At 36.8% G+C, this 22,908-nt stretch overlaps 2 protein-coding genes across 2 annotated transcripts; one reads left to right on the forward strand and one right to left on the reverse strand.

Annotated features, from left to right (window-relative positions):
• Positions 1 to 421: 421 nt before the first annotated feature.
• Positions 422 to 16,365, reverse strand: LOC107193627 (adenylyl cyclase-associated protein 1). The gene is made up of 9 exons (XM_015583114.1): positions 15,530 to 16,365; positions 14,280 to 14,495; positions 12,164 to 12,518; positions 11,801 to 12,085; positions 11,241 to 11,482; positions 10,976 to 11,163; positions 10,683 to 10,889; positions 2,814 to 2,957; positions 422 to 2,387 (listed from the first exon to the last, which is right to left on the reverse strand). Exons 1-9 carry the CDS (start codon positions 16,179 to 16,181, stop codon positions 2,304 to 2,306), a joined length of 2,373 nt encoding a protein of 790 aa, XP_015438600.1. The 5' UTR covers positions 16,182 to 16,365; the 3' UTR covers positions 422 to 2,303.
• A 4,582-nt stretch (positions 16,366 to 20,947) lies between these two features.
• Positions 20,948 to 22,877, forward strand: LOC107193543 (serine palmitoyltransferase 1). Its single transcript, XM_015583010.1, has 2 exons — positions 20,948 to 22,083; positions 22,154 to 22,877. Exons 1-2 carry the CDS (start codon positions 21,183 to 21,185, stop codon positions 22,657 to 22,659), a joined length of 1,407 nt encoding a protein of 468 aa, XP_015438496.1. The 5' UTR covers positions 20,948 to 21,182; the 3' UTR covers positions 22,660 to 22,877.
• The last annotated feature ends 31 nt before the right edge of the window (positions 22,878 to 22,908 follow it).

A 22,908-nucleotide genomic window follows, 5' to 3' on the forward strand; every position in this document is an offset into this window, starting at 1 on the left:
TATTCGTTCGACGACCACGCGAATAATCGAGAAGAATTGTATCTTTGAGCCATTTTGTGTGACTCGGAGATACATAACGTAGCTATATTTTAGACGAGCCTGGCATTTTGGTTCTTTCACGTTGCAAAACGAATCTTAAGGCCACGTATACCGTTTTCAGTCTCTTCGTGAGTTTAACAAATATTAGCTGTAATATGTATATATCGTGTCTAATGTATTATGTAAAAAAACACGTGCTAATAAATAAGAATTTTTAGAAAAATACGATCATAATGTTATTACCTTACAGAAAAATATGTGACTACTGGTTGCTGAAGTAAATAGTAATTACATTGGACTCCAAATAAGAATAATTTAGTATTGTTATACCACTGGCCCGTTCCTGAAAAGTATTGAAAAATAATGTCACAAGCACATCGCAGACGGTATATTATTTCATTTTATTAGGACAATTAGAAATAGCACTGAAAATCATATTCAGAAATAAATATTGATTATTCTCGATATAATACTCTATCGATATTAAAAACGAAAGCTGTTAGAGTCTACTGTGTTAAGATACAGTACGATTCCCCTCGGAGTAAATAACACCTCAGTCAAATAGTCGTCGTTCCGTAATTAAACCACGTTGTAATACCATCGGAAACGATAGAAAAAGAAATCGGACCGTTCGAGAGTTCCCCTCGCGTCCATTTCCGTTTAAAACAGGACCGAACTGTTGAATTCATTGTTAATCCTAAAACGATCTCCTCGTTCTAAATCGTGCCACCTTTAAGTAGAGCGCTATCATTACATTATACCTACGATTAGCACAATATACCAAGTGGTAAAAATCACAATGTAATTTTACGTCACGTTCAAACAGCACGCTTTTTTTTATGTTTTCAAATGTCGAGTTCAACAATATTCCCTTATTGTTCGCGGTAACCTCTCGTCCTTAAACGGTTGGACCCCATCGAGACTTTTGCACAACCATTTTGATCATTTTACACACGCATAATCTCCAATCGACGTGCCGAGAGATCCGACGTTTCTCGGATAAATCAAACATTAAATGGATGACAAGTTGGTTAGCTGATCAAGGTCATTCAAAGATCTAAATATCAATACGGTCATTGTTGCCTTTTTCTATGTGATTTCTTGCAATTATTTCATCGAAAAAACGACATCTGACCAATTCAATAAATATTTTTCGTAACGTCATTCGTAATACAAAAAGTGATCCTGACCAGCAAACTAATACGGCACATATTTTGATCACGAAATTATCACTCTATTTACATGTGATGAATGTTTATAAAATTCGGAAGACTCGTGAACCAAATCGCTCTCCGGGTGACGTGACAGAATTCCCACGGAATTGATGATAGATGGTAACGAATGTTCCTTGCTTGCAAAAGTCTAGAGGTATTAATATCCAACTATTGATATGACGTCCCTAAACGTTGTATAAATGTCTCCAGAATGTTTCCGAATTCTATGTTCTCGGATGCGCGCGAGCGCGTGTCGGGCGACACTCGCTCTGATGCGCCCAATTAAGAAAAATTCGAGTGGCAATTCCTTGGCGAGTCGTCGTCGTCTGTGTATCATTTTAGCGACCGGTTTGGGCAAAAGTTCGATCACGATAAAAAATGGTGTAAATGTATAAAAGTGCGGTCCAAAGGTAGCAAAACTTTTGTCCATACCTATATTCATAATGCAACCTACAGTCACCCCGTATTTCAGCACCAGTGTGCGAACGAACGTTTTATTATTTCTTCTTTTTTTTTTTTGTTTCCGTGGAGGACGACGATCTCATCTATATCAACGAATCACAACCGCTAGAGATCTAACTAATCCTATATTACAAAATATCGTGTCGCAGATTATCGAATAACCCGCTCATTCAAATACCGTGAGTGTATAATGACCGTTTGACCGTGGCAATCGTTCCCGTTTTCCATATTTTTTTTCATTTTCAACCGGAGTCGATGATATCCACACGAATCGTACAGATACATCGAACGAGATAGGACTGTAACGTTGTTTTGAGTCGAATTGTCTAAATTCTAACTGAACTCTCTCTCTCTCTCCCCCTCTGTGCCCCTCCCCTCCCAACCCGAGAGCGAGACACGGAAATCCATAGGCGCGCGGATGAGATTATTCTTTTTCTATTTAATCGTCCTTCTCATGATTCTTAAAATTAATCGAAGAAGCAATAAATAAGAAATCGATGAATCCTCTGAAGATGATACCTCTAATAAGCCGTACTCTTAATCGAATAGTTAGTTTAGGCTATAAATGATTAAACACTGACGGTGTCTTTAGCCCAGCGAGTCGATCGCGATCGTGCTAAGACCTTTCGGACTGACCGTGGTCTTGAATTGCTCCGGTACGGGATACTCCGCCTGTAAATATACAGAATAAATAAAATTATTAATATACCGACGTGTTTTACAAACTAGTATACAGGGTGTAACAAAAATGTTGCAGGTCCCTGAAATGGGACACCCGTGAGGCGATTTGGAACAAGTTTTTCTTTAGCAAAATGTTATCCGAGGCTTCGTTAACGAGATATTAACGAAAAACCCCGACCAATCAGAGCGCAAATTTGACTACCAATCGCAGCGCGTAGCCAACGTTACCGCGGGAACTCAGTCGACAGACTCGCGCTCTGATTGGTCGGGGTTTTTCGTTAATATCTCGTTAACGAAGCCTCGGATAACATTTTTGCTAAGGAAAAACTTGTTTCAAATTGCCTCGGGAATGCCCAATTTCAAGGACCAGCAACATTTTTGTTTCACTCTGTATAATAATTAACTGCAGAAACGTACGTAATCTCCGTTCCCTTTCGGCACCATAACATTCATTTCGCTGGACTTGCTGCTAATTAATTCAACATCCAACGAGTCCGCGCTTAGATACATCTGGCAACCGTCTGTTTTGTCGATGGAGATGGTGGGTACCTTTCCTAGGACCTGCAGCAAAACAACAAGAAAAGATGAAAATAATTAACCACTTTCAATGAACATTATACAAATATTACAAGCAGCATACTCTTTCGTTTGTCTGCTAGAAATAAAACACTTATTTAACACTGTCAAAAGTCAGTGTCAACTCTTTCTTTCTTTTCTTTTAAACACAAGTTAATTGACCGACCAGATGTGCTATGATCATATATCATTATTCATCAGAATAATATTTTTCGAAGTGATTTGTAAAGCCAGATGTAAAGATTGGAATTCCTTTCGTTTTTTAAAGATTTTATTATCACAAGGCTAAGACAGAAAATGTATTAGATTTGATGGTAGCTTTACTATTTATGGTATTTCACATAGTCGTGTATGCATATAATTCGCAGTCTACTTATCACACTCGTGTAATTTTACGGATGACGATGACAAACACAAGATACAAAGTGTACAGAACAATACATGTGCCTTTTCTGAACAATCCTGTACCCGACATAAACATATATTCGCGTTCTCTATCGACGAACAATTGCAGCTCACGGTTTCTCTCGATTCTGCAGATTTCACGCGGTACAGTTCCTGAACAATAAAGTAGGCACGAGTGATGACTTCTTAAGACCCACAGTCCTGACAAACCTATCTCCAGTCAGAATGCATTGGCAGTTCGGTAAGCGTTCGCCTGCCATTGTTCTATCTACAATTTACACGTTCCAGGCTAACTGTCACAAGAATTAAACCATAAAAAAACTGTTAACCAATACGAATCACATGTCTGCATGTGTGCAGGCGGCAACCTTGAACCTGTGCAAATGGTCTGCGAAGTCGATTGGAAGGAGTGCCCAAAAGCTGTCGCGAATTACGTATGGAACGAGATTGTGACCGACGTCCTGGACTGTCTGTCCGAAAGGATAGTCTTGCAGGTGCAAGGAATCATACTTTTACATTGAAACAAATGTCCAATTGGAAATGAACGTCCTTCTCGAAACTGATTCGATCACTTCCACCTAAGTGTGAAAAATTAAGAAAAAAAAGGATTTCTGGTATTAGGGCGATTTATCAATAATTTTTCATCGTGTTCAAAGGTCCTGTGCACGTTCCTCGTATGCACCCTATTGGTCCGCGTAATACACTCCAAAGCGAAGCGCCTAAAGAACGTCGTGAACGACAAGGAGATCCTAAACCGAGTCGGATACAAGGTCGAGGACCTTGAACTGAGAGTCAACATACTAACGTACAAAATGCAGTACGGCTCGTGGCCTATGCCTCACCAGGTCCAGAAGTCTAGCTTCAAGAAACGCCTACGGAATCTCCGATTAACTCTGTCGAGTGCCAACGACAGGACCGAGTGGATAAAACGCGTATTACTGAGGTATGTTTTGGTCATTCCATTATTAGGTAGCACCATAAATTCTCGGCCTAACTAGTCTAGAAAATGAACGGAAGTATATATATATATATATATATATATATACAAGTTTATTTATATTTACAATTTACGTGTACGTATGCAATCACGTGAAACTTTCGCTTGGACTGCTATGAGACCTACGTCATTTCCTGCTCCTGGATTACTACTGTCTGACTACTTAGAAACCCTAATTTCATCTCCTACTTCAGGATTATTACTGTCACGCATGCGCAAATAGGTTAGGTCGAGAATATTTGGCGCGATTGGAATCATCCAAGCTTCTTTTCTTCAATCACTAAAGAGTCTTAGCTCCTTCCAGAACCCTCAAGTTCGATAAACACACCTGTAATGCTAGAATATAAATGGGGTGGTAGCCACATGTGAACTTTCAAACATCCTATATGTTCAATATGTAAATCGTAGTCATTTTTCCAGTCCCAGAAGAGAGGAGTCGTTCATTTCGTTTTCGAAAAGCAATTACTATCCCTCCAAGCATCGTCTAACGGAGTTATTCGACGCCAAGAAGAATTCCATCCGTCCTCACCACAAACGTGACTCTTTGCCCCTAGAATATAGCAGCATGTCATCGAAAAGCGACAGCGACAGACCTCTAAAGTATGATTCCAGTAATGACTTCCATACCGCTCGCAGCCATTATTTCCATACCGATCACGCCCCAATCACCTTCAATTCTTTGACTCTGTACGAATTCGTTGTTTTTCACCTTGTTAAACAACTATCGCTTCCAGTTAATGTTAACCAGAAATTGTATCGAGAACATGACCTAACCTAGACCAGGGAGCACTTGGATACTCGCATAGCAATTACGAACTACGCGCAGTATAAAAATCACTGGTGTACCCACCAGAAAAGACGATTACTATAAATGTAATCGGTACTTTAAGGTGGTTGTGTTTACAGGATAAATTCCGTGTGTAAAAAAGCGACCTGTCGAAGGCGACACAAAGTGTCGAAAAGCGAGAACTTCGAGGTGCAGAGGAGGGAAGCAACTTCAATGATCCCGCTATTGCCGCGAAAGTGCAACAGTAAATCGACGAGCCGATTAAAACATAATTCGAGGCTTCGTAAAACCGAGGGGGTGCCTGGATCTTGCGGGAAGTTTACGAGAACCATGGACGAATGCAAACAATTCTTACAGGAGTTACACAGCAGTAATAAGAATCTCGGATTGGTCTGTAGTTCCATGGAAATCAGTGACGAATCCTCCGTGAAAAATTGCTGGTCAAATGCAAGAGTAAATGTGGGTGATATATGTTAACGGACCCGTTAAATGCTCGTCTCTCGTCTTTCGTTTGGTTACAATGACCTGACCAACTGTCGTGTAATAACTAATTGAACAACTGTCTCCCGTTTTGTATTACAATGCACCAGCATTGCAATGAGTTAGCTAACAAAAGTGGACATTTTGAAGTTTTTGTGAATTTATTAATATTTCACATGAGTCCTACAGTACGTAAGCATATCTTAAACAGACTCCAGAATGGATGTGCTCACAGTTAGAATTAATTTTGACAAGCATTTAACGAAACCTTCACTCTTTAAACAAACCGAGTACATTCAATTATATTGCAGCAACAAAGGTACATCCAACAAGAGGATACAGTTCGTGTGAAAGAGAAACTGAAGAAGAACCAACCGGACACAGTGAAAGCAACACCGAAACAGAAAACCGATGTGAAAGTAGATTCGTGGCAGCAAAATAAGGAAAACTGTTTGGATCTATCGAATGCAGTTTGTCCAGTTATGAAATTAACAGACACGTGTTTGATACCTTCACAAATGAACATAACCTTCTGCAGCGAAATGTTTCCCCAACAGTCCTCAAATATGTTGATCCCGCAGCCATGTAAACAGCAGAATGTCATAGAAACATCTCAGGAAACTTTGTACCAGGTGAGGAAGAAGCTGGAAAGTTTACACAATGTTTTACGTACATATGAGGTGCAAAGTTCTGAAGCAAGAATACTGGGTGAACAACAAGAAAACAGCAACAAGATGAATAACGTTTGCCAAAATGTCATGGACAAGATTGTCTCAGTTGCAACAGAAGCTGATGGACTGGAAAGCTGGAATGGAAAGAAAAAAAGTAGAGTAAGCTTCGACACAGAGGCTAGGAGACAGTTCAATGACATACATCGAACAGTCTACATCAGTTCTGAACAATATGACAGCGACGAAACAGGCAGGAGTTCTGATGTGTCTGTTCAGAATTACTCTCACGTGCTCAGTACATATTATTCAAATAATCTAAACAATCTATATTGTTCACTCCCAAAGCAATCGGAGGATCAAGTGTATACTTTGAATAACCAGAAATCAAACATAGTTAGGGAGAAGGGATACTCTTCCATTAGATACAATGAAATTCCAGAGAGAGTATATTACACCATTTCATCTGACTTCTTCGAAGACAAGAGTAGCAACAGGGATCCGACAGATAATTACACATTACGAGATGTATACATTGAAAACAATCAAACAAAACCGTTTAACTTTTCAGACAGACACACTGTACCAATGGAAACTGATGAAGATTTGATGATAACATCGCCAACCTCGAGTCGTACAGAAATATCCAAAGACAGTGAGTCAGATGACAAATCCACAGCACTGTTGCTTCAAGAAGCATTAGAATTCAGAAAAGCACTACTGACACGTGTAGGACTTGAGAAGATATGTTACATAGACGAGAAGAGTGAACATATGAACAACGAATCCATGTCAGAATATAACAAATGTTCGTACATTAACAATAATATTAAGTCGAAATTTTTGGATATCATATCAGAGGAACAGTCTGTTAGCAGTTCCACCGAAAGAAGTAGTCGTACATACATGTTTTTCAATATGAAACAGAGTAAACAATTACAGCATTCTTCGACGTTGAGTAATAAATATACCAACTGTATGCATCAAAATATAATTACGGATCAGAACAATGGTAGAAAATGTTGTGATTCCAATCAAAATCTTGCTTCAAGTTCCGAGTATTTCAGTCTCAGTAACATAATACAAGAAAACATCGAAACGAATATTAATCAATTATCTCTATCGGAAACTAATCACTTGGAAGAAATTGAGCCTACAGAAATGGTATCAAATAACTTACATACGAGGCACTTAAAACATAATTCGAATAGCTTTGATGAGAGACTTAAGGAAACGAAATTTACAAATTGCTTCCAGAATATAAATGAAAGGGAGAAACCTGAATCACATTTTCTGAGTATGAACAACATGGGTGAGCTTGTAAATCGATACGATAATAGTGTAGAGTTATTTTCCCAAGATTTAAATGAATCCCTTTTAGATGAACACAATTCACATTTAAATAAGAATGAAGGTTGTAATTTTCTGGTCTGTATCAAAGATGTAGATGACTTTTTAAATACAGAACCAAATATATCAGATGACGAGAAATATATTCACGATAATGAAATTTTAATATTCACTCCGAATCTCAGTTTAAAGAGGCATCCTGGTGCGTGTTCTCTAATACAGCAAACACTGGAAACAGAAAGTGCTAAAAAGGCCACAGAATTACACACAGAGATAAATAACGCAGATGCATTGTATGAATTATCAACGTCTGAAAGTAAGGAAAATTCAATTGAAACGAACTTGATGCAGGATTCATCCAGTATAAATCAGTCAAACGATTCCAACATTCCAGAACCGTCGTCTATGACAGTGCTTATTAATAAATCAACAGACGAAGAAGAATTACATTTGAACTGGTCAAATGTTAAGAACGATTCCAGCGATGATTATGTTAACGAGAGAAATATACAGAAAATATCAACGAACACAATAACCCTCCGAAAATACGAGAACAACTACGTTAATGTGGAGAGTTGTTGCAAACAAGAGCCAACGCGCAATAACGATGCACCTTTAACAGAAAAATACAGGTCAGCCGTTCATTGTGACGAAGATGAAACGTTCAAAGATAAAAAGAACAATTCAGTCGTGGCAAATTCATTTGCAGAGCCTGGTAATGAAGGCTTAATTAACGAGGCGGGCCTTAATAAATCGTACTCTAACATCATTTCCGCGCATAGTAGCATGTACTTCACTGACGAAGCTTCAAGTTCCGCTGCGAAATTAAGTAATGCAAACAAAAATACAGAAGGAAGTGATGAAAAACTACGCACTAATGAGATAAATTCAAAAGATACTGGAAACGCTGATTTATTACCTATGTCCGTGCCAAATGACAGTACAAAGTTCGACACAATAGAAGCGAAAATTCAAAAGTCCTACAAAATTACAGACGAAATGATTGAACAAAAGTTACCAGATTGTAATAGTGAGGCAAATAGAAGTAATATATTTTCTTCCAAAAATTATATAGAAAATATTCATGTGCCAGCTATTACCAAAACAGAAGATCCACTCAAAGAAGAAAATGAAACGTCGAATAATAATGCCTCACCTTCGGATAATACTGCGAGCAATCATACTTTACTACCACCAACAAATATGAATGTTTGCAATGAGGCACAGCATAATTCGTCGGTGAGTAAAACAGAGATAACAAGTATAGGCCAAACTACAGTTCTACCAAACGTATCTTCGCGTCCATTCTCTCCAAGAGACACAAAAGAGAATATGACAATGAGAAGAATGAATACAACAATACCGTCGAGAAGTCAGGATAATTACATTTCAAAGTTTGAAACACCAAGGAAAACAGTTGCTTCGCAAAACTTAAAGGGTTTAAAGTCTGATTCAGCATATACTGTTCATATAAAAACGGAAAACAATACTCCCCCAATTCAGGTAAAAGTCAGGGGCTTATCTGTTGAACCCAGACGTAATACAGATAGTAGCCTTAAGTTGGATAAAAAAAGATCACGGTCACAAATAAGCTTTCGATCAAATGAATCATCAAAATACATGTCTTCGCAGTCACATGAATCTCCAAGTAATGCCAATGACACTGTAAACTGCGCTCAATCGTTTGGCACTACAACAAAATCAAAAAGACCTGCAAAATCATTAACACCAACACCAAAGACCTCTTCAAGGTCTTGCATACCAGTTCTGAAAAGGAGATTAGAAGCAGCTAGAAAAACAGAACACGAGGGAAGATCTAGAAGTCCAATGAGAGGACCACTGACCATGACTATGTTCTGGAGGGACAATTTATCTAATAAAAGTTATTACGCAACAGAAGAAAGTATAAAAATGGAAGGCAAATCGGAATGTAATGATCAATGCATGAAACAAACGAACAGTTCTGTCCAAACTACTAATGACGCGAAATCATCATGCACCGTAGAAAATATAATTAATGATACCGACAGTATTATCGCTGCACAAGAACAAATGGTAATTTATGTCAACATATTCACGAAATATGATCATAATACAACAAAGATAGTAGATCCTGACAAATTCTTGGAATATATCCAAAACAGAGGGACGAACGCCCTAAACGTGGCTACAGAAAACGAATCTAATAAGAGAAACGAAGAGCTTTTTAGAGGAAACTCGATCGAAAAGAAACAAAGTGCAATGCATAAAATTGTTACCATCGTTTCCTCTGTCATAAATGGTAACGAATTAAATCAAAATATATCCGCTGATTTAACTGCTTCGAAAGCAAACAGTGAATCATTAACGAATAGTTTATCCACCGAGAAATTGAAACATATGTGTTTTCTTTCCGTGGAACAAAGAGAAATTGACGTTACTGCTAAACCGTCGGTTATCGACACAAGTACGTCCATTACGGACTTAGAAAATGTTTCCCGAACATCCGAAAGTGTATTAAGTAAGTTTCAAATATGCGGAACGCCTAAAGAGTTGAACAACGACGAATATGTAGCATTACTCGAAATTCTTCATCAAGAACCGAACTTGGCACATCTACAAGAATTACAAAATGTCTGTAAGAGGCTTGTATCAGAACGCAAAAACTCCAAGTGACATTCGTTTGCGGATATTACTTAATAACTGCAATTTTTAAATTGATAATTAATGGTCACAAACATATTTTTATAATAACTGCGCTTTTATTTTCTAATACAATATGGGTACTCCATTTAATTACGTTGTACATATACGAACGCATTTGGAAATAAATATATTTTTTATACTTTTAGCAACGATAATAAGAATCGACTTTTGTCTATGTAATGATTAGGCTACGGATTTTATGCGTTTATAGCATGTGCGATGGTAGAAAATTTAGTATATTAAAAAACGTTTAATAAACTTTAGTACGGTTTTTAAATCCATAAAGATCGATATTTGCATAAACATCTGCAGTTTAATGATAATATTAAAAAGCATACCTGCATTTGGACGCTCTGGCAGTTGACAAATTCAATGCTGGACACAAGGGAGTCGAAAACAACGGATGATTTACGGCACGAATCCATTACGACGGAGTTCACTTTGCCTTTAACAACTAAGGTACTATCTTGACACCGAAACATGTAGACGACATTATTCATCTCTACATTTTCAATGCGCAGATCTTTATTTCCTTTATGGTATTCCTACAATAACGAATTACATATACTTCCAAACTAGGAGAAACTATAGAATAAAACGGTAATTGTTATACAAGCCAAGCAGTACTTACCACAAGCCATTTCTTTCCATCTTTGGTAAATACTGGTGGTTTTTCAATCGGTGCATTCGCAGGTGGCACTATTTTCATCGGTGGTACAGCAGCATTATTGCCAACTACTGGCGCTTTAAACGGTGCTGGACCAGTCCTCAACGACGGGTTTTTATGTGTTTGCATTTCGGAAGTGACTTTCTTTAAGTCTGTTCGAAAAAACTTCAGTTCGTTAATTATTTTAAATAATTTACATAGTAATATGCAACATGTAAGCTGTATTTACTCTTTGTAATTCCTTCTCCTTGATTAATTTCAGCGAAAAGGGCGCTTCTGTCATCGGCAATACTGACTGGCGCCACATCTCCAATAGGCATGCACGGTGGTGGAGGTGGTGGTATGCCCGCCGCCGGGGCAGAGCCAGTTTTTGCCCACACCAATCCTGTTGTGTGATGTTGACGTACATATTGCTGAAGATCAGTTAGCGTTTGCACCCAAGCTTTGCACCATTCAGCATGGATTTTATCTCTGCGAAGGAAAACGTGTGGATAAATGAACTTGAAACAACGTTACGAAAATACATGGATCATTTGGAAAGTACTCCTAACAATTGATCAGAAGCGAATTCGAATTCAAGTTTCTCAAGAGAGTTTAAAACGTTGATCTATAAAACTGCAATGTTGTTGGTCCAAGTGCATTGATGTTAAACGAGATTATAGTAAAAATTAGAAATCTCTTAAATACAATATAAATTGTCCTTCCACTCCACTCCGAAAACTTTTCAAATGACCCACGTAATTGTGAGGAAACATTTAATACACTGTTTTAGTTGTAAAACAGGCTTACTTTTCTTTCCAGTCCTTTAAGACACGATTAGTATAAAATTGTCCAGCATCGTTCATTTCCTTTACATAGGGTGCTGGTGTAGGCCTTACGGCGACCCATCCTAGAGCTGGAATACTTTCACTAATTGCTGACAGATGATTGAAAAACTGAGATCCTCTGTTTTTCTCACGAAATTCCTGAATCTGCTGAATTTGCGTAGAGGTAGGTGCAAGGAGACCAACCTCTTCTGATGGATTTGCTGGAGCTGGTCGATTTGCTGCAGTTCGAATAAATTCAAGCTGAATTCTAGAAAAAAACAGGAATGTTTACTATCTTATATAAATGTGTTCAATACTTCCAGTAGCCTTACAATAAAATACTTACTGAAATGCCTTTTCTACAAGCTTACTATGCGTGGCTACATCACCACCAATTTTCCCACTCAACTGCAAGTATTCTCTAACAGGTCCGGCTAAAACATCTTCATAGCCTGCGACTGACATGGTGACAATTTTATTTGATGCTGATTTGTGCTGTGACTGAATAGGTGAGGCAGACTGTACTGATGTTCCGTTCTCAACTGGCCGAGCCCTCCTTGGTGATGGTGTATTTGTTTGAACAGCAGTATCCTGAGTTTCAGTTACAGAAAAGGCTTGAACTTTCTCTAATCGTTCAGTAACGTTTTCCAATCGATTTACTAGCTCTTCTAAATGATCCTCCCTGTCACTGCCGTCACAGCCTTCAAATACAATACAAATTTATTGAATCTATACCTCAAATTTATTGGGAATATAATAAAATCATAAAGATTATTAAACAAATAATAATATATTAAACTTTAGTTTCTATTTTTGCAAAGTGATAAAAAATACATGCAAAAAAAAACTGATTCTGGAGCTTATAAAATTTTGTAGTGTAATACACTATTGATGTATTATAATACAACCAGCTTTCAGATAGTACTTTGAATCATTTTGTGAAACTTCAGTAATAATTACTGTGTGCGATTTTAACTAATTATAAAGGAAATATTCCAGAAAGTTTGCATTTATGTCAAGTACATTAAATATAGAATGAGTGTATAAATAGTTATGTCAACATCCACAGCCACTAGATCATTATGTTGCAAGCATATGTAATAAAAATAAATTTCTATTTTCTTTGAAATGTTAGATGTACTGAACAAATTTTTTTTAATGAAGTAACGCATCTCCAACTAATTTTCCGTTGGTGTTCAGATTCTCACGATGAGCAGTTGCATTTAAGATAATAAATAAATGCATTAATTACCCCCCTATTTCAATACGAGCGTTACAATAACGCTAATTTTAAAATCGTACTTCTCGCAATTGTTTACTTACTTCACCGAAAATTATTTTTACGGTAAGATATGTTTTCACTACGTGGGGATCTTGCCTTTTCAGAGACTGGTGAAGAACTAATCTACGATTCTGATGATATTCAACGCGCGTACATGCCGGCCTATTCTTAGGAAAACTGCGAAAACTGAATCGCGACCGCGAGTGTTATAAACCCCTGCGTGGGTAGACACTATTTCGTATCGTGGATTTCACGCGTTCACTCAACGGTACTAAATTGGAGAAAAGAAACAATTATATTTATACATGATATGTAAATATAGTGCCCAATATTAAAACTGTATACAACAAAATATTCATAAAATAGAGATTTTACATCGGTCCTGAAAAAAAAAGAAAATCCCGTTAAAGAAAACCGAGGGAATAAAGAAAAATCATCGTGTATCTTTTTTTCATGGCTATTTTCAATGAACAGGAAACTTTCTTTTCTCGTCAGAGAAAGTTCTTTAAATAATACGACCGGCTGAAAGGTAAATGGGTCGAAAAGTAAAAATAGAACGACTCTAAGGTCGAAACAATATATGAAACCTGAAAAAGTTTTGACATCGTCCGAGTGCTTCCGCCAGTAACTTGAAAACAAATAACTCACATATGAAGAATGATCCTCGCTATACATAATACGATGTGGCTTTCGCTCTTATGTACACTGTACCAACAAGTATACCCTATATATCAAAGTTTACAGTAACACTGTGGACTGTAAAATGTATATTTATGATCGTCGTATTTCAAGCTAGTACCTCGCCTCTATAAAATAACGATGTACACGCTTATAATCCTTCGTATCATTTTGTGTTAAGCTTTCACTGCATTATGTTTCGATTAAAAGCCTTATTAACACAGTGTAAACAATTCTATAGCAATTTTGTTCCACCATAATAACACGGACCGCCGGTCAATGCCACGCGTTGCGTACGCGTCCTAAGCCTTACTCAACACGCAATGTAAAGGCAGTGCGCATATCGCATGTGGACAGCATCGCACTGTATATTGTATACACGCAATATTGGTAAATGAAAACAATAATATTTCGGTTGTGCCTAATACATTCAAGAACAGAAGACACGAAAATTCAATAAAAATCATACAAAGTAAGAAATGGATTTAAGGTGAGCCCTAACCAGCGTGCACCATCGGTCCTAGTGGGTCAAACCTCACTCTGTGCTCCGTCGCGTTTTGCGAGGCGTGCAACAAATCGGAAAAGAATCTGTGACGCCTTAAAGCTAGCTCGTCGCGGGCGACCGGCGTTGCGGGTGGTTCTTGCATTCCGCTGCACTCTTCTGCCGAATCGTGTTCCCCATCGTCCTCTTCCGACAGCCAGCGAGGAACTGACGGAACTGCACACCATACACCCGAGTATTGTAATTTTCTCCAAACGACAGTATCCATTTCAATAGAATTTTCATATTTTCAATGAAAAATAATTGAATTAACATAATATAATCCGGGTCGAAGAAAGAATCGTCTTGGTGGAACCCTTGCCAACTGGCGTGTACTTTGTCCCAACCCTAAAGCTGCCTCGTCCGCAGTCTAGCGACTAGTAACGAAAACTAAAGCCGATGAGGTAACATTAGGGCACAGCAATTTATGAATGTCCATTTTGACTTGCAGTTAATGAAGGTACAAAATGTCTTAATCAGGTAAAAGGATACAAAAATGTACGGCATATTTACGGGTCAACAGAACCGAGATAAAAAGTGAGCAATCTTGAAATTGATTCTTTCTTTGACCCCGTTTTAAAGTTTTTCACTTACGAGTAAAGTCTATGATAGCATCGGGCGCGTTCTTATCAAAACCAGTTCAAAATGTGGAGCATGTATGTATAAATAATGTCCTGAATGTTGATTTTGAAGCTTGTTTTTTATTAGAAAAAATCTCATCAAACATTACCAAATAGGGATAATTGAATACCTCAAAATATTTAATCTCTACTCAAATTTTTTATAACGGTGAAGCATCAGTAGCTAGTTTCATACTCTTGTTTATACACACCATACCCTATACTTTGCACCAACCTTCATAAAAGAAAGCAGTAAAAAAGAAAAGGATTTTCCTTGTTAGAAAACACGGTGTACAAACACAACGTAAATACCACGTTTACGGTTTAAAGTAATAACGTAAAACTGATTTCTTGGACATTAAACACGACAACGTTATTATCGCGAAAGACGTTTTCCATTAAACTTTTAATGAACTCGTGATTACATCGCGTAGTTGTTATCGTTGATGAACGAAATCATGAAATTGTACTTGTCAAAGTGACGGGCGCGTGTAAATAAAAGATTTTGAAAAAACGCGGGAAAAATTATACGATTAAAGTATTTTAAAAATAATACCGAATGAACAAATAATCGGGTGGATAAGACTGTACCTGTCGTTTGTTTTTTATTCGCATTCTCGTCGTTGGGACATGCCTCGAAAACAGAATCGTCGCCTTCGTCTTCTGGTCCATCATCGATCGTTCTCTCGATATACGCGGCGGAAGAGTCGTAAAGATTCGTTTTTACGGTGTTAGGAACGCCGGAATTTAATATTGCCTTCATCAGTTCATTCCCGCCTCCGCTGTCGCCACTCACGCTTATACTGTCACTTCCATCCACCTCTCCATTACCACACGGATCCTTGACTCCGTTTGCTGCCCTTATCTTGCCCTCATCCATTCGATCCTTCGGATTTTCAGTGTCGTCGTCGCGATCCTTGTCGTTCGATTCAACCATCGATTCTTTTCTCGATCGCGTGGCGTCGTTGACATCGTCCCGTTTACCGGACGGCAACGGACTCTTCACGGTCAGATCGTCGACCACCTCCACGGAACAATTATTCTCCATCCTGGGCGAAACTTCCTCGAATCTCTGCACGTCGCCGTTCAACTTCTCGTCCCTTACGATCGGTCTGCTTTCCTCTACCCTGGTCGAATCGATGGGCACTATCTGCGTGTCCGCCGCCTTCTGACTTTGTTTCGTCACCTCGCCGTTCGGCTTCTCCTTCTTCGAGCTCTTGTTGCACACACAGCATTTAAACATCGTCGATATCGATTATGGATATACCCTTGTATCAAGCAGCGGAACGCTTTTGACGCCTTTCAGCCAAACTTTGACTGTTAAAAAAGGTGATACCTTACACGCCCGGTTTAGCAAATATTTAAGCCGATATCGACAGCGTTTCCGTTCTGTATCCGTTGGCTACTGATCGATCCTATCGGGATCGGAATCGATCGATTTACTGTGTAAATCGAAAAATTGACTGAAGTTCTTCGTACGATTCAACGGGTGGAATATAAGCTCGAGGATTGTGAACAGGGTCGTTGTAAATAACAATGTGAATACTGTAAATTTGTTGTCAACGATTTTTTTTCATTAGCATCGCTGACATTTGTTAATGACGTTTCGTAACGGTTATTGACTTGGAATATGAAATGTAATAACGGGATAAGTAAAAACACTTTTAGTATCTAAATAAGTTCAGTACTGACACTTCACAGCCGAAGTAACGTGGATACTTCAATATTTTAGTATAAGTACGCGTACTGGCGGTCGTTTTTAGGCTGCCAGGGACTAGGACTAGACGATCGAATATTCTATCCCAGGCAGGTTTCCCACGGGAATCACGCGCTATAAATTGTTCAGCATACAAACGTACTTCAATTACAGTTACTCACAGCCCGGTTTTGTGTATTTACGGTCGGTGGTCCGCTAACATCGTTAATTTCTTAATTACCGGCGCAACCAGCAAAACAATGATAATTAATTAACACCTGTATTATTTCCTCTTCTTCAATGGAAACGTAAAGTGTGTAATATTAATAGGCAACACGTATCGAAAGAACTATTTATATGCACCACTATACTTCTCAATACAACAGAGATAGAATATCTACGCAACGTGGGTGCGTATGTTTCAACAGCTTAGCCCTGCTTTTTAAACCACTCCATAGAAGCAACACTCTCGGTAACACTATAATAATATTTCAAACTGTAACGTTCTCGGCAATAAAATCACATCACTTTCCGTGGGATCTTAACGAGCTAAGATCTGCAACGCATTTTCCCCGCGAAATTCTGTTGATGGCGCGATGATCGATTCCAACTACGCCCAGCCAGGTTTACGTTTTCGAGATTAGTTCGACAACAGAAATGGACGTTACACGACGATCGAAACTTTGAATATGTATTAAATGAACGAGCATAAATTTGCCACTTCTTTTAGATTCTTCTTAGAACCATAAACATATTTGTATCGCCTAACGACTTTTAATGCACGATTAAATAAGAACCACGAATAGGATAATTTTTATAAACATTTGCATGAAAAAACCCCGGTAATTTCGACACATGTAAAGAGTCAGTAAATAAACATACCGGTATAAATGTATCACAAAGGCATGTCGGTTAAATGCGTGCACAAGTAGTGTTTCCAACGGAAACAACGTAGATACGTTAATGGAACGGCGAAGGGCAATATGAATGAACGTATAGGTATATCTTATCTGATCATCAGGGGATTTTGCACAAATTAACTTATCATGAATCACGTCTGCCCAATTATACACAAACTTGTTAACTGTAAATCAGCACCGTATCGGCTCGGCTACTACATATACTCGGCAACGGTTCAGTCGTCGAAATCACTTAAAAAAATTCTTCACGCGCACTGAGGTTACGCACACTTAAGTACCAACGTAATGTCAATTTTAGTTGAGTTATTCAAAAAATGTGTTTCAAGTTGTACAATAATCAACAGGCTCAAAGTAAATGAATACTTTCACTTCGAATTATTTGTATGTTAATAGCACGCGGCAATTACGTGAATTTTCATTAAATATACAAATGGAACATTTGAATCCAATTAGGCGACACGCGAGGGTGGAGTTCCTGTCCTCAAAAACAGTCCACTTTGGAAGTAACCCGGCGCAATACTCTGCCGCTTCTGGTTTCGACCGGCACACTGCGGTGCTGCCACAGCGTGGTCGAGACCCGAAATTGTTGCAAGATTCTTAGGCAGGAGCCACGTGCACCGAAGGACTTTCGTAGTGTAACTTCTTTTCTAACAGGACTACGAAACTTCGAACTCTTCTTTTCCGTTACTCCTTACTCTTTGTGGAGGTGATACTACAGTATGGCCGAAAAATTAACCGGAAATCAAGGTCCTTATGTTTCGCATCGAGGACAAGAGAAGTGACAAAAGCATGGGGTGTGTGAAGGACCTTTAGATTTCATACAGGGTCGTGTGAACTGTTTATGTTCTATTCGATGTCCTTTTTAATTCAATGTCAATGGGATATTTAAACGTAGGGAAAAAATTCAACACTGCAAGTGCTGATTAAAATTTGTACTTTTCCGGCCAGTATGGAATTTATCATTGGTTACCAGTATTATCTTTTTGTTCTTCCTTTGCGTACTGCAACTCGGCTAGGCAAGGATTCACATTTCGATCACAACTTATATCGTATCCACTATAAATAAATCTTATCGTTCACTTCACTTTTACTTCATACTTTAAATAGTTCTACTATGGAAGATAAAACGATTAATTTGAAAACAATGCGAATATTATCACTACCGAAACATTGTTAAAAATTGTAATAAGGACTTGGTAAAAAGCGACATCTAATGTACATAATTGTAAATAGAAACCATTTGTGATTAACGATTAATATGAGCTATCATTATAAAGATTCAGAAATTGTTAAATATTCGTCATAGATAAATCAGAAATAGAAATCAGGGCTATTACGCAGATGAACAAACATGCACGTTTGCGTGACTCATATTATAAAGGAACAATTTCCAGCATGCCTATGAATGTATTTTATTCACAGTCAGTGTTCAAACAGTATTTATAAAAATTGCGTATTCCGATAGTGGCAAATTTATCTATTATTTATCGAATTTATAACTGTTATACAGATATTTCATCGACTATATGTAGAACAAATAATATACAAAATAAATTTACCTGTCATAAATTATAACACGTTAATTGCACGACGATAATGAGTTAGTGCACTAGCGATTATTACTTACAAATACGAAAAATTCATTATACGTACGACTATAAATATTATGTATTTAAGTTTAACATAAAATATTAAATTCATTAATCTCTTCAATATATAAAATTTAGGTATATGACAAAAAATTAGTGTCTAAAATTTGTCGCATTATGTCAAAAAAGAAAATCGTTTTACACTCACGATTTTTCCACATGTCTAACACTTTTTTGTAAGCACCTGGTACCATTCGGGAATCATCCTCCTTAACTTTTTGAACTTCAGACATTTCAAGAAAACTTATTAAAAGAAAACTAAGAGTTCAAAAAATGACTACACAAAATGTGGAGACTAATGCGTTCGATGTGTAACTGATGAATGATGATAACGGACTCACTTCGTCAGCTTTCACGATGGAATTTTAATCTCGCGTCAGGATCGCAGGACCGTATCATATAACCAACCTGATAGTAAAAAATCTCAGTCACGAAATTTTTAATTTCTCCTAACTTCTAATGACACGATCTAACTTAAAAAATAATTAAAAAGAATTAACTCTGAACAAAAAATATCAAATGCTCTTATTTGTAAGTTCGTATATTTTTTCATATTTTACACTCACAACATTCTTTGATTAAATTATTATAAATTTATGTTTGAAAATACTGTTTCTCTCAAATAAGTGTATATTATTAGTGAACAGAAAAATACGGAAATAAAGATCTTCGTTTCTACGACGGTATGTTTAAAGACCTATTTTGATAATTTCACTATTATTCTTATTTAAATTACATATATTTATTGAATATTGTAAAGCATCGAGATATGTTACGAGGTGTCAAGTGTCAGGTGCAGCATAGTATGACTCACAGTTGAAACGCTGCAGGAGGCATAAACTGCACAAGTATAACCGTGACCATAACCAAACTCTCTTGTATCTTTCATTTAGATGAACTACAACTTCAGTATCTTTAAACATTTAATAAATAGACTGCAAACATTGCATATATACACATACAATATTGTAGTATGAATAATGTAAATTGCGGGAACATATAAAATAGTAAAATGTTTTCAGAAATGTTGATATGTACCTAGCGGCTGTGGCATATTTTATTACACTATTACGCAGAATATGTATACTCACTCACCGATATGAAACCTCGCCGAAGTTGAATACCATATAAGGTGTCACTTTGTGACAATTGACTCCACAACAACACAATAAACGCGATACACGAGTGATAAAGAGTTCAATCTGACAACATTGCTACATACACTGGGGCGTTTGCCGGATACCGGAAGTACTGCTCTTGTTATTATGAAAGCTTAGAATTGTTGACTGCACATGCGCCTGCATTCAAGTGCATTGCCTTCAAACTAAATGTACCGTTTCTCGGTAATAGTGTTTTAAAAATTTCATTACAATCAAAGCAGAAAAAGAAAAGGCTGTTCTGTAAGAATAAATCGATAAAATATATTACCCTTCAAGTACTTCAACCATTTCTATTTTATTCTGGTACTTATTCATGAAAGTTTTAATTACACCAATATGGTCAAATTAAAATCAAAGTACTACATTTACAAAGTATGCATAAATTTAAAAATTAAATATTGAGAAAATATTTTAAGGAATATTTCGAAAGTTCCGCACTGTCGTGTATATATTTCATGGTGCTGCCATCTGGTCTTGCGGTCAAAAATAGTGACTGCAGTAATTACGCTGAGTCACAAATAACTTTATCTAATATTTTCTTTATCAGTATTCGTTACCATGAGGTTTAAAGTTTCGTAGTATTTTGTAACATTAACATATTTTCAAAGTACAATTAGCATCATAAGTTTATATAATTTAAATACGTAAGATGTTTTTCTGAAACTAAGTTTTACCGCAATCACATCGCACAAGTATATATGTACATATAGGCTTAACTTTGCGGCAAAAAACAATATATCATAATATATGAAGTGATCGATTTGATTAATTTACAAGAAAATCGAAACAGGGTACACAAAATATCATATAAATAAAAACATGAGCACAAAATTTATATTTATTGAATCAATGGACATTTTAAGCACAATACCTCAATATCATATATTGATAGGAGCATTTTTGGTCTTCTGGCTCATTTGGTTTATTGGTAAGAGACGGCACAACAGATATAATAGAGTGCCAACGGAAGAAGAAGTTGCAAAGAAACTTGCAGAATGGAATCCCGAACCACTTATAAACAATCCACAAACATCTCATCCATCTTTAAATCCAAGATATGTAACTTCTAGAGCAGGCAAAATAATAATAGTTAATGGAAAGGATTGTCTGAATCTGGGTACACATAATTATCTGGGTTTAGTAGAAAACAATGAAATAGAGAAAACAGCAATAGCAGCAGTAAGAAAATATGGAGTAGGATCTTGTGGTCCACGTGGATTCTATGGTACCGTGGATGTGCACCTTGAATTAGAAGAACGTTTAGCAAATTATACAGACACAGAAGAGGCTGTAGTATATTCATATGGATTTAGTACAATAGCATCTGCAATAGCAGCATATTGTAAACGCAAAGATCTTGTATTTGTAGATGAAAAAGTAAATTTTGCCATACAAAAAGGATTAGATGCATCTAAAGCTAATATTAAGTATTTTAAGCACAATGATGCAAATGATCTCCATGATTTATTAAAGAAACAAGCAATAATTGATGAGAAAAATTATAAAAAGGCAAGTAAGATCAAACGTTTTTTAATAGTTGAAGGTATTTATATGAATACTGGGAAAATTTGTCCATTGCCAGATTTAGTTGCACTTTGTCAGAAATATAAATTAAGAATATTCATTGATGAATCAATATCATTTGGTACCATTGGAGCACATGGAAAAGGTATTACAGAATATTTTAATATTCCTAGGGACAACATTGATATGATTATGGGTAGGTAGTACTATTAGATATTTATAACATTATAGTTATGTTCACTTATTCTTATTGGGGAAACTTTTAGGATCTTTGGAATGGGCAGTAGGATCTATTGGTGGATTTTGTGTAGGTACATCTTTTGTTATTGAACATCAACGTTTATCTGGACTTGGATATTGTTTTTCTGCATCTCTACCACCTCTCTTGACAACTGCTGCTATTACTTCCTTAGACATTATGAAAAATAATCCACAAATGTTTGAGGTGCTAAAGGAGAATTGTATAGCTATACATAATGGACTACAAGACATTCACTGTCTTGAGTGTTCAAGTTTCTCAGAATCTCCAGTAAAACATGTATATTTGAAAGACAAATTAGATCGTAGTACAGAGGAAAAGTTACTTTCTAAAATCTCTGAAAAATGTATAGAAAATAATTTAGCAATTATAACACCTGTGTATTTGGAAGCAGAAAAGGAGTTACCCAGGCCTAGTTTAAGACTCTGCATTTCCACTCTTCTTAATAAAACTGATATTGATTTTGTGCTAAATATGCTAAAGAAATGTGCTGAAGAGATTCTATCACTGTAAATCAGAAGACAATCAAAATATTTTTGAAGAAATCAAATTTTAAAATTAACACATTTATTCTGCATGCATACTATTTATGAACACTTATGTACAAGAATGCATTCTTCGCACAAATGCATAACGATTTCTCACCAGTTGTACAAGCAAAGTATTTCTCTATTCTAGAAATTATTTTTTATTTCATATCATAACATTTCTCTGTAGTTATGATATGTTTTATTTCTTATAGTTTAATTTGCCAATATTTTT

Source organism: Dufourea novaeangliae, unplaced genomic scaffold (genome assembly GCF_001272555.1).
Source record: "Dufourea novaeangliae isolate 0120121106 unplaced genomic scaffold, ASM127255v1 scaffold6, whole genome shotgun sequence".
Lineage (NCBI taxonomy): Eukaryota > Metazoa > Arthropoda > Insecta > Hymenoptera > Halictidae > Dufourea > Dufourea novaeangliae.

What these genes read in the sequence shown, in the direction of transcription:
- LOC107193627 (XM_015583114.1), bottom strand. Translation starts at nt 16,181, where the DNA reads ATGTTTAAATGCTGTGTGTGCAACAAGAGCTCGAAGAAGGAGAAGCCG. An exon ending in GAATAAAAAACAAACGACAG is followed by an intron (nt 14,496 to 15,529) that starts GTACAGTCTTAT and finishes TATGGTGTGCAG; the next exon opens with TTCCGTCAGTTCCTCGCTGG. An exon ending in AGGACCGATGGTGCACGCTG is followed by an intron (nt 12,519 to 14,279) that starts GTTAGGGCTCAC and finishes TTGTATTTGAAG; the next exon opens with GCTGTGACGGCAGTGACAGG.
- LOC107193543 (XM_015583010.1), top strand. Translation starts at nt 21,183, where the DNA reads ATGAGCACAAAATTTATATTTATTGAATCAATGGACATTTTAAGCACA. An exon ending in CAACATTGATATGATTATGG is followed by an intron (nt 22,084 to 22,153) that starts GTAGGTAGTACT and finishes GGAAACTTTTAG; the next exon opens with GATCTTTGGAATGGGCAGTA.